Source organism: Pipistrellus kuhlii, unplaced genomic scaffold (genome assembly GCF_014108245.1).
Source record: "Pipistrellus kuhlii isolate mPipKuh1 unplaced genomic scaffold, mPipKuh1.p scaffold_m20_p_1, whole genome shotgun sequence".
Lineage (NCBI taxonomy): Eukaryota > Metazoa > Chordata > Mammalia > Chiroptera > Vespertilionidae > Pipistrellus > Pipistrellus kuhlii.
The window spans coordinates 103,778,381-103,796,359 of record NW_023425404.1 but is presented as its reverse complement, the minus strand read 5'-3'; the positions used below and the strand labels follow the sequence as shown (position 1 = coordinate 103,796,359).

The following is a 17,979-nucleotide window of genomic DNA, read 5'->3' as shown; positions in this document are numbered from 1 at the left end:
TCTGTAATTATTATACATTCTGCATAAATTAATGAGCATTTATGGAAACAGCTGTGAGCTAGGAAGTTGACTTGCATTTTAATTTTTTATATCTTATACTCATTGATGTATTTTGAAGTGAATCATAGACATCTAAATCTGCCACTTCTGCCTACTTCAGCATGCACATCTAAAAAAGCATATTACTATAAAACAAAAATAATCACATTTAAAATAAATAACTTCTTAATGTTATCTAATATTCCATTTTAAATTTATCAAAGTATCTCCCAGATGTCCTTTGTTCAGCTGTTTAATTATTCCAGGATCCAGTTAAGGGCCAAATTTGTTTTTGGTTTATGTACATCAAGTCTTTTAAAATATAAAATAGTCCACCCTGTTTGTTTTTCTTTCTCTGATTAGCTAAAGAGTCCAGGCTTTTATCCCAGTAGAATATCTCACTTTTAAATGTTTGATTACTTTCTTTTGGTGTTTAGCTTACTGCTCTGGTCCCTGAACTTTTTTTATTTTTATTTTTTTAATTTAATAAATCTTTATTGTTCAGATTATTACAATTGTTTCTCCTTTCCCTCCCCATAGCTCCCTCCACCTGGTTCCCACCCCATCCTCTGTCCTTACCTCCCCCCACTGTCCATATTCATAGGTGTACGGTTTTTGTCTGGTCTCTTCCTGCATCCCCCATAACCCTTTCCCCCTGAGAATTATCAGTCCACTCCCTTTCTATGCCCCTGATTCTATTATATTCACCAGTTTATTCTGTTACTCAGATTTTTAATTCACTTGATTTTTAGATTCACTTGCTGATAGATATGTATTTGTTGTTCATAATTTTTATCTACTTTTTTATTCTTCCTCTTCTTAAATAATACATTTCAGCAATTCATATAATACTGATTTGGTGGTGATGAACTCCTTTAGCTTTTTCTTACCTGTGAAGCTTTTTATCTGACTTTCAGTTCTGAATGATAACTTTGCTGGGTAGAGTAATCTTGGTTGTAGGTTCTTGCTATTCATCACTTTGAATATTTCCTTCCACTCCCATCTAGCCTGCATGGTTTCTGTTGAGAAATCAGCTGACAATCATATGGGTGCTCCTTTATAGGTCACTACCTGCTTTTCTCTTGCTGCTTTTAATATTCTCTCTTTGTCTTTTGCTCTTGGCATTTTAATAATGATGTATCTTGGTGTGGTCCTCTTTGGATTCCTTTTGTTTGGGGTTCTGTGTGTTTCCTGGACTTGTAAGTCTATTTCTTTCACCAGGTGGGGAAGTTTTCTGACATTATTTCTTCAAATAGGTTTTCAATATATTGCTCTCTCTCTTCTTCTGGCACCCCCATAATTCTGATGTTGGTACGCTTGAAGTTGTCCCATAGGTTTCTTATACTATATCCAACTTTTTGGATTCTTTTTTCTTTTTTCTTTCCCAGTTGTTTTTTGTATTTCAAATCTTTGACTTGATTCTTGTGTTCCTCTGGTCTGCTGTTGGGTCTCTGTATAATATTTTTTATTGCAGTCAGTGAATGTTTATTTTCTAGTTGGTCCTTTTTCATATCCTCGAGGGTCTCACTAAATTTATTGGCCTTTTCTAGGAAATTCTTGAAAAACCTTATAACTGTGGTTTTGAATTCTACATCCAGTTGTTTGTTTTTCTCCATTTCTTTCATTTGTGGTCTGGGTTTTTTTTTGCCTCTTCATTTTTGCTGCTTCCCTGAGTTGGTAGGGTAGCTTTGTGTGCTAGGGGGCTCAGCCTCCCCAGTGGGTCAGCCTCCCCAGTTATCTGAGGTGGACACTCTTGGTGCTCCCCTTTGTGGACTGTGTGTACAGCCTTGTTGTAGTTAAGTCTTGATTTTTGTTTGTATGACTGGGAGGAATTGATCTCCAGGCCAATTGGCTATGTGTATCAGCTGTGTCGACGCCAGGAGTCCTGTGCTGGAGACAGCCTAATAGGATCAGACTTGCAAAATTGCAAAAGCCTCTGTGCTCAGCTTGGATGGGGCAGAGTCTCAGGGCTGAGCCGACAGTCTTGGATTCCCATTAGCCACCATCCCACCTGTGGGACAGTCAGTCAGGGCCAGGCCCCCCACTCAGTGCCTGGGAACTGGCCAGCAGCCCTGCCTCCTCCCCCACCTCCCTACTGCTGCTGGTCACTGACTGTGGTGTGATCAACCAAGCGATTGGGCCCCTGCTCACACCTGCCTTGGCCTGGTGCCCCCACCCCTCACCTGTTCCACCATCGTGTATGTTCCCACTCTTGTCAGAGCCCATTAGGGTCAGCAGCAAGAGCACTGTTGCCCGCTGCCAGCACTGCATCACCAATACCCACCATGTTCCGTGCCACTTCCTGGTGGTCAGCGCATGTCATAGTGAGCAGTTGAACTCCTGGTCTCCTGGTTGAACTCCCAGTCAAACAACTGCCCAAGGGGACAATTTGCATATTAGGCTTTTATTATACAGGATATTTTGCATATCATAAAATCCACCCATTTCAACTAAATGTCAGTGATTTTTAGTAATTTTACTAAATGGTACAACCATCACTTTAAATCAGTTTTAGAATATTTTCATCTTTTTTTAAAAAGTATATTTTATTGATTTTTTACAGAGAGGAAGAGAGAGGGATAGAGAGTTAGAAACATCGATGAGAGAGAATCATCATTCAGCTGCCTCTTGCACACCCCCTATTGGGGATGTGCCTGCAATCAAGGTACATGCCCTTGACCGGAATCCAACCCAGGACTTTTCAGTCCACAGGCCGACTCTCTATCCACTGAGCCAAACTGGTTCGGCTATTTTCATCTTTTTAATAAGATTCCACATGCCCATTGATAGCTAATCCCCATTCTTTTCCCCAGGCAATTACTTATACTCTTTCTGTCTTTATAAATTTGCCTTTTTTCAACAGTTCATTTAAAGGGAATCATCTATACTATTAAAAGGGTAATATGCTAATTAGACTAGGTCAACCAGCCATCTTCCAGATGTCCGACTTCCTTCAGGACAAAGCCATGGTAGTGGGGGCTATGGCAGAGGCAGTTAGGGGTAATCAGGCTGGCAGGTGATGGCAGTTGGGGGTGAGATCAGGTTGGCAGGGAAGGGTAGTTGGAGGCTAGATCATGCCTTCAGGGGAGGGCAGTTAAGGGTGATCAGGCTTGTAGGGGAGAGCAGTTAGGAGATAGATCAGGTCGGCAGGGGAGGGCCATTGGGGGAAAGATCAGGCTGGCCCAGGAAGACAGGGGCAATCAGGGAAGCAGGCAAGTGGTTAGGGGCGATCAAGCAGGCAGCTGAGTTGTTAGGGGTGATCAGACAGGCAGGCAGAGTGGATAGGGGCGATCAGGCAGGCAGGTAAACAGGAGCCAGTGGTCCCAGATTGCAAGAGGGATGTCCGACTGCCCCCAAGAGATCCCCAATTGGAGAGGGTGCAGGCTGGGCTAAGGGACCCCCACCTTCATGCACGAATTTTGTGCACTGAGCCACTAGTTTATATAATAAAAACCCAATGGTCGTAATACTGTAACGACCAAAGACCGGTCACCAGGAGGTGATTGATGGGTCCCGTGTTGCTGGTGGGACTTGATGCTGGGTCCCACGGTGCTCTGGGTTTGGGTCTCGTGCAATTTCACATATTGGGCCTCTAATCTAGCTATCTATCTATCTATCTATCTATCTATCTAATCCTAAGTGACTGGCTGACCATTTTACTGTCTGACCGATAGTTATGATGTGCACTGACCACCAGGGGGCAGACGTTCAATCCACAAGCTGATAACTTGGCAGCTGTGGTTCTCTGGTGATGCACCTGGAAACAGAGAGGAGAGTGCCTGATTCCGGGTGTGTCACCTGAGAATCACCTGAGGGATGTCAGGGAGCCAGTTTCAGCTCAATCCCTGTAGGCCAGGCCGAGGGACCCCACCTATGTATGAATCTGTGTATACCAGGCTTCTAGTATAATATATGATCTCTTGTGTCTGACTTTGTGTTTGTTTTTGTTTTTTGTTTTTTGTTTTTGTTAGCTTTTGGTTAATTCTCATCTGAGAATATTTTTCCATTGATTTTTAAGTAGAAGGGGAGGGGGGGAGAGAGAGATGATTGATGTGAAAGGGATACATTGATTTTGTTGCCTCCAGCCCAGTGTTGGGATGATCTTGTAACAGAATCAAACCCAGGACCCTTCAGTCTTGGATGGACACTCTACCCACCGAGCCAAACCTGCTAGGGGCTGAGTTCTTGTTTTTGAGCTTCATTCCTGATGTAGCATTTGCCAGTATTCCATTCCTTTTTATTTTTGACTAGTATTCCATGGTATGTTTCGGTGTGTGTGTGTGTTTGCCAACTCATTCATTAGTTTTCCAGTCTTTAGTTATTATGAATAACACTAGGGGCCCAGTGCAGGAATTTGTGCACCACTGTGGTCCTGAGGCTGTGATGGGCATAGGGATGGATCTCGGCCCATTCTCCATGCCCCCACCTGACCCCTCCCACTGCTGCTCCTGGTTCTCTGTATGTCAGCACCCCTGCTTCCACCACCGCCGCTCCCATGTGCTGATTGCACAGGCCCTGCTCGCTCCCACTGATGGCCTGGAGTGAACTCATTGTATTTCTACCAGGCCAGCAGCCTGGTGTGAGCAGCGGCTGCTGCCCCGATAACTCCTCAGGAGTAGGGGGAAGTGGAGAAGCCCTCGGGAGCAATTGGGGCCTTAAGCTGCTGCTTGTACCTGCTGGCGGTGCCAAGCAATCAAGACCAGCACTGGGTGCTAAGAGTGGGTGCAAGTGGCCACTATGGCACTGGCTGCAGGTATGAGTGGTGTTGGCAGCAGGTATGAGTGAGTGCCCGGTGGGACTGTGATACATGGGAGCAAAGAATTTTCAGTAACCACTAGAGGCTCACCCCTATGATGAGCCAGGTGCCCTGCCCTGGTCTGGTGCCTCCAATCACCTGCTCCACCATCCTGTCATGGCCAAAGCCTGCCATGTTCCATGCTCTGCTGCCTGCTGCTGACACCTGCCATGCTCCATATGCGCTCCTGGTGGTCAGCATAGTCATAGCTACTGGTTGTTCAGTTGTTCTGTTCTGCCATTCAGTCTATTTGCATGTTAGTCTTTTATTTTATAGGATGTCTATGAACATTCATGTATAAAATATGGATATTTCTCTTAGGTAGGAATGAAAAGATATAGGTTGGTCATTCTATGTACAACTTTTTGAGAAACTGCCAAACTATTTTCCAAAGACACTGTACCATTTTCTATTCCTATGAGCAATGAATAAGGGTTTCCAGTCTCTGACTTTTGATGATCTGAAAATATTCTTTGGTTGATTTTAGATTGATATTTTTTTCTTTTTTTAAAAATATATTTTATTGATTTTTTACAGAGAGGAAGGGAGAGAGACAGAGAGCTAGAAACGTCCATGAGAGAGAAAAACATCGACCAACTGCCTCTTGCACACTCCCTACAGGGGATGTGCCCCCAACCAATGCACACACCCTTGACCGGAATCGAACCTGGGACCTTTCAGTCCACAGACTGACGCTCTACCACTGAGCCAAACCAGTTTCAGCTGATATTTTTTTCTTATTCTTAGCATTTTATTAGCAATAAAATGAAGTTCTTTTTGGATATCATTAATGATTAGTCTTCAGTAATTAGGAATAGTTCCCAAAGGAAATAAAAACGTACTCATCTGCTATAAAATAAAAATTAGTTTTTTGAATTTTTAACTTTCACTTTCAAATTAAGGATTGGTAGGAACACAATGAGTTAAGTAAGACATGAGTAAGATATGCTTTTGTCCAGTTACATATAATAAAACAGTAAATTCCAGTGATGTCATACAATTTATTTATTAAATAAACATCTTTAAAATTTAAGTATTTTTGAATTTGTATTCTTGTAGCATGTTATGTGGAATTAATTTATATTTCATGACACTTATGTATACTACACTTGATAAAGTGTAAACTATTTTTTATAAAGTAGCAGAATTGACTTCTAAAGGACAGAATCAAATCACACTGTGTGAAGTCACAATAATTCAAAGTGTGGGAGGAAGTACTGACATTATGAAGCTCATAAGTACTTAATAGTACTAAGCTCCTAGTGCCAAAAGAGGCATATTGTCACTATAGCAACTGCCCATGCTTATTTGGATTTGAAACACAGGCAACAAATGGTGCATAAGACTATAACATCAAGATGGTGGTTTGTGCTCTGGTGGTTTGGATATGTGTCTATTGATAGTAAGAGGTTTGTTCTGTTTTTCTCATTTTTAAAAATTATGATTGATTCTGTTTTAGAGATGTCTTAATTCTAATGTATTTGGAGAGAAATTAAACATTCAGTACTCTTATAATTTTCCTTTTCTAACATGTTAAACTTAGTGCTTTTTCCAATTAGGTTGTTAAATATATTTTTACTGTAGCTTTCTCTTCATTATCATCATTGTTTGGCAGGTTGACAAACAACCGTTATAAAAATATACTTTTACTAGAGGTCCAGTGCACGAATTTGTGCTTGGGTGAGGTCCAGCCGGCCCAGCTCCAATTGGGGCAGATCAGGGCTGGACCTATTGGAAGGAGATGGTGGGAGGTTGGCCAGTAGCCCACTCCTATTGGGCCCAATCATGGCTGGGTCTGGAGGAGGATCTGAGGACGATTGGCCAGCGGGCCCCACCCCCAATTGGGGTGGGTGGCCTATTGAGACAAAGGTCACTACATTATACCAAAGGGATCAATCCAACAAGAGGATATAACCTCTTTTTAAAAAAATATGATTTCATTGATTTCAGAGAGAGAAAGGGAGAGGGAGAGAAAGATAAAAATATCAGTGGATGAGAGAAAATCATGCCCATCATTGGAGATTGAGCTGGGATACTGGGAATTTGTTCCAACTCAGAATTGAACTGTGACCTCCTCGTTCATGGGTTGATGCTCAACCACTGTGCCACTCTGGCTGAGCTTCTTTGTCTCTTTTAAAAACTACTAAAAGCCTGGTGCACAAAATTTGTGCATGGGAGAGGGAGATGTCCCTCCGCCCAGCCTACTCATCCAGGACCCCTTGGGGAATGTCCAACTGCTCATTTAGGCCCAATCCTGCAGGAATAACCGCTTCTTCCTACCAGCCTGATTGATACCTAATTGCTCTCCTGCTTGCTTAATTGCCCCAAAATGCCTTCTCTTGCATGCCTGGTTGCCGCCAGCTTCCCTCCCCTTCAGGCCTGGTGACCCCAAATTCCCCTCCCCTGACCCCAACTTCCCTCCTCTGCAGGCCTGGTTGCTCCTAACTGCCCTCCCCTGCAGGCTTGGTCACCCACAGCTGGCCTCCCCTGCTGGCCTGGTTGCCCCCTAACTGCAGGCCTAGTTTTCCCCAACTGCCCTCCCTCTGCTGGCTGTTTTCCCCCAACTGCCATGCACTGCCAGCCTGATTCCTCACAACTGCCCTCCCCTGCTGGCCATCTTGCGGTGGCCATCTTGTGACAATGTGAGGGTGGCCATCTTGTGACCATCATCTTGTGATGATGTGAGGGCATTGCACAAGGCACGAGGACCATCTAGACTTTTATTAGTATAGATGTTTGGAAGTCTGTTTTGTCATATATAAGTATTGCTACCCCAAGTTCTTTTGCATTTGCATTTGCATGGGATATTTTTTTCACTCTTTCACTTTCAGCCTGTTCAAATCTTTTGTTCTGAGGTGGGTCTCTTATAGACAACATATATATGGACCATGCTTTCTTATCCATTCATTTACCCTATGTCTTTTAATTGGAGCAATTGATCCATTTATAGTTAAGGTTATTATTGACTAGTGGCCCGATGCACAAATGAATATTCATGCAAGAATGGGCCTTCGTTCCCTGGCTGTTGGACTGCCTTTGCTCTGGCCAGAGCAGCCTTTCTGCTCCATCCTGGCTGGAGCCACCTTTCTGCCTTCCCACACTGCCCAGAGGTCCTGAGCAGCTGGGGTGGTGCAGAACGGCTGCATTGTTGCCATGGCGACGACACAAGTGTACTGCCCCATTCTCCACAGCTTGGTGCCTGTGTACGTAAATTAACCTGCATCTTAAAATAAAAAGCTTCTGCACAGCAAAAGAAACCATGAACAAACATATTTGCCAATAATATTCAAAATATATAATATAAAGAACTCATACAACTTAATAAAAGGAAGACAAATAATACAATTAAAAAATGAGCAAAGGACCTAAATAGATAACTCACCAAAGTGGACATACACATAGCCAAGAGACATATGAAAAAATGTCAAAGTTACTAACAATCAAAAACATGCAAATTAAAACAATAATGAGGTATCATCTCACATCTGTCAGAATGGCCACCATCAAAAAATCAATAAGAAGATGGCCACTTAGGTAAACACCTAAACTGCTGCCTTGCACAGCAATTTCAAAACTACAACTAAAAGACAAAACTATCACCCTGAATCACAGGAAAGCTGGCTGAGTGGCAGTTCTACAACTACAAGGAAAGAGAAAAGAGCATTGAGACATGAACAAGCGCTGAAAAGCTGAGTTACAGAGGCATGCAAATCGGGCTGGTGGCAGGTGACTGGGCGCCCTGTTTTTTTCAACCCGAAGGGAGACAAGCTCCTGATTACTCTGAAATTCAGTTTCTTGGGAGACTCAAGGGACCCAAACTCCTACAGGGAGAAGCTGGACTGTCTGCCATCAGGTTGGAAAGTGAGGTGACTTTCTTGCAGAGGTGTGTGCAGCAATCATTGTTTACTGTGCGGGGCTCAGGATGCAGGGACTTGGAAATGTGGAGACGCAGAGATGGCTGACTGGCCACCATCACTGTTTGCCACACCCTAGTTTAGTGATACTCTGAGACCCCACCCTGCACAATCTACAAACCCATCCAAGCTTCACACAGCGGCTTTTGCATATAAATAGCCTGCCCTATCAAAACTTAACCTAACAAACTGCAGCTCTGATCAGACAGCTCCAAAACTTCCAAACCCCAAGCAAAGATGAGAAAACTGTAGTTCTTGCTATAGCTCCTGCTGGGTGGCTTCATACAGTAGCTGACCTGCACCCCATTGGAAATCCAGAAGCTAGTGTATCTAGTGGTCAGTGTGAGATGACACCAGATTTCAACTACTCACATCCATAAGTGACACATCCAAGAGGCAGACTCAGTGATCACCAAAATCCCACTGAAACAAGTTCTGCCCCATAAGTGTGTTTCCAGTGCGGCAGTTCTTCCATTATAGACACAGCGAGTCCTCACAGCCAATTGGCCTGGAGGCCAATTCCTGCTAGTGACACCAACAACAATCAAGACTTAATTACAACAAGGCTGTACACATAGTCCACAAAGGGGTGTACCAGGAGTGTCCACCTCAGGTAACTGGGAGGCTGACCTATTGGGCTACATAGGACACCTAGCACACAAAGCCTCCCTACCAACTCAGGGAAGCAGTGAAAATGTGGAGACAAAGAAACAGATCACAAATGAAAGAAATGGAGGAAAACAAATGACTGGATATAGGGTTCAAAACCACAGTTATAAGTTTTTTCAAGAATTTCCTAGAAAAGGCCAATAAATTTAACGAGACCCTTGAGGATATGAAAAAAGACCAACTAGAAATTAAACATACACTGACTGAAATAAAAAATCTTATACAGAGACCCAACAGCAGACTAGAAAAACATAAGAATTAAGTCAAATATTTTAAATACAAAGAAGCAAAAAAATCCAACCAGAAAAAAAGAAAAAGGAATAAAAAATATGAAGATAGCGTAAGAAGCCTCTGGGACAACTTCAAGCATACCAACATCTGGATTATAGGGGTGCCAGAAGAAGAAAGAGAGCAAGATATTGAAAACCTATTTGAAGAAATAATGACTGAAAACTTCCCCCGCCTGGTGAAAGAAATAGACTTACAAGTTCAGGAAGTGCACAGTTTGTGGTTGCCTCTGCTGGACCTGGGTGTGCATGGGAAGGATCAAGCTGCATGTCCACCAAGGCTGTCTTTTAGCAGCACCAGGCCCAGGGTTCAAATCAGCAAAAGTCCCAAGACACCCTGAAATCTGCCTTTGCTTCTGTCCATCTTTTAGCTGCCTGATAGGCTCAGTCACTGAAAGAGCTCTGGTGGTACTCGAGTTGTATGAGATAGGTTCTCAGTGAGTCATCAGGTAGGGATGATTAGTGGTCTGTCACCAGATTGATCTAGGTATAAAGTTAGTGCAAATGCTGGGCCTTAGGCCACTCAGAAAATATCCCATGTATGAAAAGTCTTGCTGCCCCTGTTGGGTGCCTGCATACCTTCATGGTAAGGTGGGATTTCAGAGAGTTGTTAGGGTGAGGCCAGCAGAGTTAATGAGACCCAAACAGACCAAGATTTGGTTGCCTGAAGGAACAGCTCTGCACTGTTCTATTGTGTGTGGGAAAAATGGCCCCCATTCTAGAGCCACACAACTGTCCAAAATTCTGCCAGGAGCCCGAGCTCAATAGGGCGGGGATTCCTGGAGTTGGGAGTGTGGGGTTAGTGTATTTCTATCCCCTTAAGGAGGAGGCACCAGTCAAGTTCACATGAAAGTGGGGGTAATGGCCTCTGCTTCTAAGTTACACCACTCAGTCACTGATACTTCCTGGTCTGCCCAGACCTCTATGCCTTGTCGAGGCTGCTGACTCCTCAGGGTGGGGGGACAGGTAGTCCAGGGTTTGGGACTATTTCATTCCCCCAAGCTGATTCCATAAGGAAGGGAGTGCTCTTCCCAAGAAAGGTGATGTCTGCGATGTAGAGTGACTCTGAACAGGGGTCATGGTTCTCAGCCCTCTTTCCAGAGTCACCAACCCCAATCTCTCCTCACACAACTCCAATCAGCTCCACCCTCTTCCCCACCAAAGCCTAGGATGAGTGGCTGCGAGCAAGATTTTGTTCTTTGGCCCTTTAAGAGGTCGCCTGTCGCCCTGACCATTTTGGCTCAGTGGATAGAATATTGGCCTTTGGACTAAAGAGTCCCGGGTTTGATTCTGGCCAAGGACATGTACTTTGGTTGCTGGCTTGATCCCCATTAGGGGCATGCAGGAGGCAGCTGATTGATGGTTCTCTCTCATCGATGTTTATAACTCTCTATTCCTCTCCTTTCCTCTCTATAAAATCAATTAAAAAATATAAAAAAGGTCCCCTGTCTTTCTAGCAGACTCCTATCTCCCTGGTAGATAGAATCCCTGCTGTTTTTCAGTCAGATGTTATGTGAGTGCCTCTTCCCAGTTCTGGTGCTCTGGACTGGGGAGCCTGGTTTGGGGTTTAGAGCTGATATATCCCTCTGGAATTTCAGCTGCTGCCCATGGGAATGGGGCCAGCCCTCTTCACGTGTCTGCCCTTCCTACCAGTCTTAATGTGGCTTCTGTAAATTCTTGGTTATAAAACTTCAGCTCAGCTAACCTTTAGTTAGTTATTCAGGTTGATTGTTCTATATTTTAGTTATAATTCCAGATTGCCCTTGGAGGAGGTGAATATAATATCCACCTAGTTGGTCACCATCTTGGATCTGGGAGAAGACTCCTTAGTTCAGTCTGTTCAACTCAGATGGAAACTTGGTCAAGGGCCAAGTATCTTTTCCCTAAAGGGACATTAGATTTAACAGAGAGGTCTGGGGCTCAGGAGTTACCAGAATTGATACAAGGATCTTGATAGATCTCAAATTTAACTTTGTGATTTGGATTATGTAACTAATATGGAGAATTCAAAGAATATGTTTCATATTTCTTTGTACTCTAGCAATGCTGACTTTTCAAATAAAGTTAACTTTTGCTAACTTCATTGCCTACGAAGAGCTAATGACAATTTATCAATATCTTGTATTATATTATACTATAATATTGTAATTAAGAATTAATGAATCAGATGCTGATGGACAAATTACCTGCTAAGATGACTTGACTTTTATTTATTTTTTTGTTAATCCTCACCTGAGGACATTTTCCCATTGATTGATTTTATTTTATTTTAACCCCTGAAACCCGTGCAATTTTATTAACCAATGTCACCCCAATACATTCAACAACAACAAAACACTTATTGATAGAACGTGCAAGAGACAGTGAGGTCTTCCTGTAGGAGACATTTAGCCTCTTGATCCCTCCTCCTGCCTTGGTTCATCAGTTGTCCCCTGGTTTCCTTCCAACACAGAGATCGCCCAGCTCAAAGTCAAGGTCAGCGTTCAGCTTCACCTATGGCCAACGCATTTCTCCGGTTCCTCTGGAGCTCCTTGCCATCTGAACCTTCTCCTGTGTTCCTGACTCGAGGCCATTTTGGGTCCCCTTTTTGTCTTCTTCCTTGGAAGCCGGTCGTGGGCCAGGAGGCACACAAGGGCCACCAGGCCCAGGACGCCCAGGCCGATCCGAAAGAGGTTCTCCGCAGTGTAATCCCAGGAGGCCAGATCTTTCTGGAGTCCCTTCCTTGTGGTGGACAAGTGGGGTTCCCCATCGTCTGGGGAAGAGGGCTGTCCTGTAGGTGCAAGGCCAGGAGCATCACAGGCTCACTGGGGACAGACCATAAGTGCTCGTTATAAGAACGGAAACCCCTTTACGTCCCCCTGTGGGCCGGGGTGCCGGTCCCCCTCTGGTCCCCCTGTGGGCCGGGGTCCTGGGGCCCAGGGAGAACTCTGCCCGAACGTGGCTACTCTGCGCTCGGCCGGCCTGCCCTCCTGGTGCAGAAAGAACGTGGGCGCGGCTCCAGGTGCCGGAGGAGGCCACGTTCTCTCGGGAGCCCCGCGGCCCAGGGTGAGCGGAGAGGGCGGGTGCCATGCCTCCCTGTTACCACCAGGTTCAGGGGCCACTAGGCTCTGACCGCAGCTCCCGGTTCGGTTCGGTAGGAGCACGTGTGCCGCCCTGCAGGGCAGGAGGTCCTGGGCCGGAGGGAGAACTTGACTTGGCTCCACAGTCCGGGGGCTCCGGTCTCGCCGAGGCGGAGGGGAGCCCCTCAAAACGCAGCTGGTGCACCATGGCCCGGCGAGTCCCCTGGCACCGGACGGACACCGACGGCCCGTTTGGAACCATGAAATGGGGGTTGGCCCACGTGAGGGGCTCTGAGAAGGTTTGGTTCTGGGCACCGACCCTCAGGCTCAGACACAGACCGAGGCAGACAGGAGCAGCGGGGCGAGGCGGCAGATGCTCAGGATGTGGTGAGTGAGGCCCAGTGCCCGCCCACATGGGGCTCTCAGATGGACTGGTTGGCAAGGAGGCGCTCAGCTCTTCCTCGCCTCTCCCCGGGAGGCTAAGGAGAGGGACAGGGTCCTCACGCCACGTCTGATCGCAGCCGGAGGCCTCACCCGATCCTCCGACAATGGTCTGTCTGGTCTGAAACTGGTTTCTGGGTCAACGTCTACGTTTTGAAATGTGAACATTAATGCCCAGAGAAGGTGGTGTTGAAGCAAAAATGTTAGAATCATTTTTTTTCAATGTTTTGGGTAAGTTTTAATTTAAAATAGTATACTGACCTTTTTATGCAGAGCAAATTTAAATTCATATTTTCTCCAATAATAAGAAATGTATATTATCTGAATTATAAATATAAAATAATTATATATAAAAGATTTTTTTCCCCTTGGAGTGTTTTATGGCACAAATATGATAAAAGACTGAATATTTAGTGAACTTTGGTAGGTTAACTATTTTTCCCTTCCCATTTCCTTAAATTGATTTCAGAGAGGAGGGGAGATGGAGAGAGAGACAGAAACATCAATGATGAGAGAGAATCATTGATTGGCTGCCACCTGCATGACCCCCCACTGGGGACTGAGCCTGCAACCCAGGCATATATCCTTGACTGGAATCGAACTTGGGACTCTTAAGTCCACATGCCAATGCTCTATCCACTGAGCCAAACCAGCTAGGACCATTTTTTAAATTAAGGTATTATATGTGTATCTTACCATTACCCTCCCCCCCACACTCCTATACATGCCCTTACCCCCCAGTTTTTGTGTCCGTTGGTTATGCTTTTTTTAAAAAAAATACATCTTTATTGTTCAGATTATTACAAATGTGATCCTCTTCCCCCCCTCAATTGTTCCCCTTCACCAGGTTTCCACCCCACCCTCTGTCCTTTCCCCATCCCCCATTGTCCTCATCCATAGGTGCACAGTTTTTGTTCAGTCTCTTCCCGCACCCCCACTCCCCTTTTCCCTGAGAATCGTCAGTCCACTCCCCTTCCATACCTCTGATTCTATTATATTCACCAGTTAATATTGTTCATCAGATTTTAAAATTCCTTTGGTTTTTAGATTCACTTGTTGATAGCTACGTATTTGTTGATCATAATTTTTATCTTTATCTTCTTCCTCTTCCTAAATAACCTCCTTCAGCAATTCATATAATTCTGGTTTGGTGGTGATGAACTCTTTTAGCTTTTTATTATTTGTGAAGCTCTTTATCTGTCCTTTGATTCTGAGTGATAGCTTTGCTGGGTAGATTATTTTTGGCTGTAGGTTCTTGTTATTCATCACCTTGAATATTTCTTGCCATTCCCCTCTGGCCTGCATGGTTTCTGTTGAGAAATCAGCTGACAATCTTATGGGTGCTCCTTTATAGGTCACTACCTGCTTTTCTCTTGCTGCTTTAATATTCTCTCTTTGTCTTTTGCTCTTGGAATTTTAATTATGATATGTCTTGGTATGGTCCTCCTTGGATTCCTTTTGTTTGGGGTTCTGCGGGCTTCCTGGACTTGTAAGTCTATTTCTTTCCCCAGGTGGGGGAAGTTTTCTGTCACTATTTCTTCTAGTATTCTTTCGGTATCTTGCTCTCGCTCTTCTGGAATCCCCATAATTCTGATGTTGGTTCGCTTGAAATTGTCCCAGAGGTTTCTTACACTATCTTCAACTTTCTGGATTCTCTTATCTTCTCCCTTCTGCAGAGGAGTGTCCTCTGGCTCTTTGTGTTCTAAATCTTTGTCTTGATTCTTGCGATCTTCCAGTCTGTTTTTAGGACTTTGTATAATATTTTTTATTTCAGACAATGTTTTCTTCATTTCTTGTTGATCCCTTATTATTTCTAGTTGCTCCCTTTTCATATCCTCATAGGTCTCATTTATTTTATCGGCCTTTTTTAGGATTTTGTTGAATAACCTTATAACTGTAGTTTTGAACTCAATGTCCAATCTTTTCTTTTCCTCCATCTCCTTCCTTTGTATCCTTCTTCTTGTCTGCATTTTAGTTGTTTCCCTGATTTGATGGAATAGCTTTGTGTGCTAGGTGTTCTGGTAGAGCCCAGTAGCACAGCCTTCCCAGTTACCTGCAGTGGACAGTCTTGGTGTAGCCCTTTGTGGGCTGTGTGTGCAGTCTTGTTGTTAAGCCTTGCTTATTGTTGGTATCACTGGGAAGCGTTGATCTCCAAGCCAATTGGCTGTGAGGATCAGCAGTGTCTCAGCTAGGAGGGTTTCCGTACTCTGCTTGAATAGGGCGGGGTCTCGGGGTGGCGCAGACAATCTTTGGTTCCCTGTCAGTCTCGCCTTAGAAAAGTCCTGTTTTGGAAGATTGGTTGCAGGTGCGCGCACACCTCTTTGGTAAAGGCGCAGATAAGCTTTGGATTCCTGCAAGTCCCTTCTTAGAGAAAGCCAGCCTCTGGGAGAGCTTCTGTGGTCAGCCACAGGTAGGGCGGAGTCTCGGGTTGGTGCAGACAAACTTTGTTTTCCCTTCGGCTCCTCCCCAAGACCCGCAGTAATGGCCTCTGGCTTCACACACCTCCAAGAGATCTCTGCCCACTGCCTGACAGTCTGGCCTCTCCCTGTCTGGGGCCGTTTATCAGAGCAATAGGGTGATTCTGTTTTCCTCTCGGACAAGAAAGCCAGCCGCGTTAGCTGTTCGCCCTCTCCGCGCCAGGAGTAAGCCAGTAGTGAACTCAGCTCGGCCCGCCCTCTCTGCGTGCAGGGAGTAAGCCAGCAGCAATCTCGGTCCGGCCCCTCCTCTCTGCACCGGGATTAAGCCAGCGCCTTTTCGCACACACAGTTCTCCGTACCTTCACAGTTCCTGAGGTTCAGTGTGCCTTCTCTCTCCTTCCCAGATGGCAGAGCCTCCTCTCAGCCAGCCGTCTGGCGCTTTAGGGCAATGCCTCCCCTGTTTTTCAGTTCTAAATTCAAATTTGTTGTGGTAGGCTGCATTCGGGTGTCTACCCTATGCCGCCATCTTGGTTTCTCTCTGGTTATGCTTATTACATGTATGCATACAAGTCTTTTGGTTGATTTCTTATCTCCCCCACCTCTCCCTAACCTTCCTACTGTAATTTGACAGTCTGTCTAATGCTTTATTGCCTCTGTATCTATCTTTTTGTTCATCAGTTTATAATGTTCTTTATTATCCACAAATGAATGAGATCATGTGGTATTTTTCTTTCATTGACTGGCTTATTTCACTTAGCATAATCTCCAGTTTCATCCAGGTTGCTGCAAATGGTAAGAATTCATTCTTTTTTATGGCAGCATAGTATTCCACTGTGTAGATGTTCCATAGTTTTCTGATCCAGTCATCTGCTGTCGAGCACCTAGGCTGTTTAATCTTAACTATTATAAATTGTCCTGCTATGAACATAGGGGTACATAAATCCTTTCTGATTGGTGTTTCCAGTTTCTTAGGATATATTCCTAGGAGTGGGATTACTGGGTCAAATGGGAGTTCCATTTTCAGTTTTTTGAGGAAACTCCATACTGTTCCCCACAGTGGCTGCACCAGTCTGCATTCCCACCAGCAGTGCATGAGCGTCCCTTTTTGTCCACAACCTCGCCAACACTTGTTGTTTGTTGATTTGTTGATGTTGGCCATTCTGACAGGTGTGAGATGGTACCCCATTGTTGTTTTTATTTGCATCTCTCAGATAAGTAGTGACTTTGAGCATGTTTTCATGTATCTCTTGGACTTCCTTCTCTCGTCTTTTGAAAAAATCTTATTTAGGTCTGTTGCCCATTTTTTTAAAATTGGATCATTTATCTTCCTTTTATTAAGTTGCCTGTAGATGTTAAAGATTAAACCTTTATCAATGATAACATTTGCAAATATGTTCTCCCATACAGTGGACTTTCTTGTTTTATTGAAGGTTTCTTTTGCTGTAAAGAAGCTTTTTATTTTGATGTAGTCCCATTTGTTAATTTTCTCTTTATATTCCATTGCCGTAGGAGCAGTATCAGTGAAAAAGTTCTTTTCCTTGTATTGATTTTAGAGAGAATGGAAGGGAGGGAGAAAGACAGAGAGAAACACTGATGTGAGAGAGACACATCGATTGGTTGCCATTGCACATGCCTGAACTAGGGCTGGGAATTGAGTTTGAAATTGATAGGTACTTAAAACTTGACTGGAATCGAACCCAGGACCCTTCAGTCCATGAGTGAATTCTCTATCTACTGAGCCAAAAACAGTTAGGGCCTATGTTGCCTTTATATTTGTTATTCTACTGTTTTCAGGTATATACATTTTGTAAAATATAGTGTTTTGTTTTTTTGCAATGAGGTAAAAGATACCATATATACAAGTAGGTACAGAGTTTGCATATCTGCAGTTAAAAAACTATTTTTGGAGTTAAAATTTTTAAACACTGTTCTGAATTAATAAACGTTTGTATAGAGTGATATTTGCCTTGCTTATGCTTTTTTATTGTCATTTTCTTACTTATTATATGCTTATTAGCCTTAATATACAGATTCTGTTCCAGCTCCTGAGAGAATAAATGTAGAAATGATATAGTTCTTGAATTTTAAGGAGCATATTGTCTGGTTATGGGAGGCAGATATTGTCATATAAGAGGTATGACAATATAGTAGTATATTGTATGTGCTAAGAAGGAAATATATACAGGGTGGAGTAGAGTTCAAGGTAGGAAGTAGTCAGTTTCTGCCTCAGAAGGATGGGGAATGGCTGTCAAGAATGGTTTACTAATGAAACGGTGCCTAAATCCTAAAAGGTAAGATGGTATTTTGTTAAGTTATCATCCTATATAATAAAAGGGTAATATGCAAATTGACTCTAAT

At 44.0% G+C, this 17,979-nt stretch overlaps 1 protein-coding gene across 1 annotated transcript in view; it reads left to right on the top strand.

Annotated features, from left to right (window-relative positions):
• The first annotated feature begins 17,862 nt into the window (after window positions 1-17,862).
• LOC118730516 (fibrous sheath-interacting protein 2-like) overlaps window positions 17,863-17,979 on the top strand; it is a 32,527-nt gene continuing 32,410 nt past the window's right edge. Inside the window, 1 exon segment of the mRNA XM_036458550.2 lies at window positions 17,863-17,912. Within this exon segment, the coding sequence (XP_036314443.2) occupies window positions 17,863-17,912 (50 nt within the window).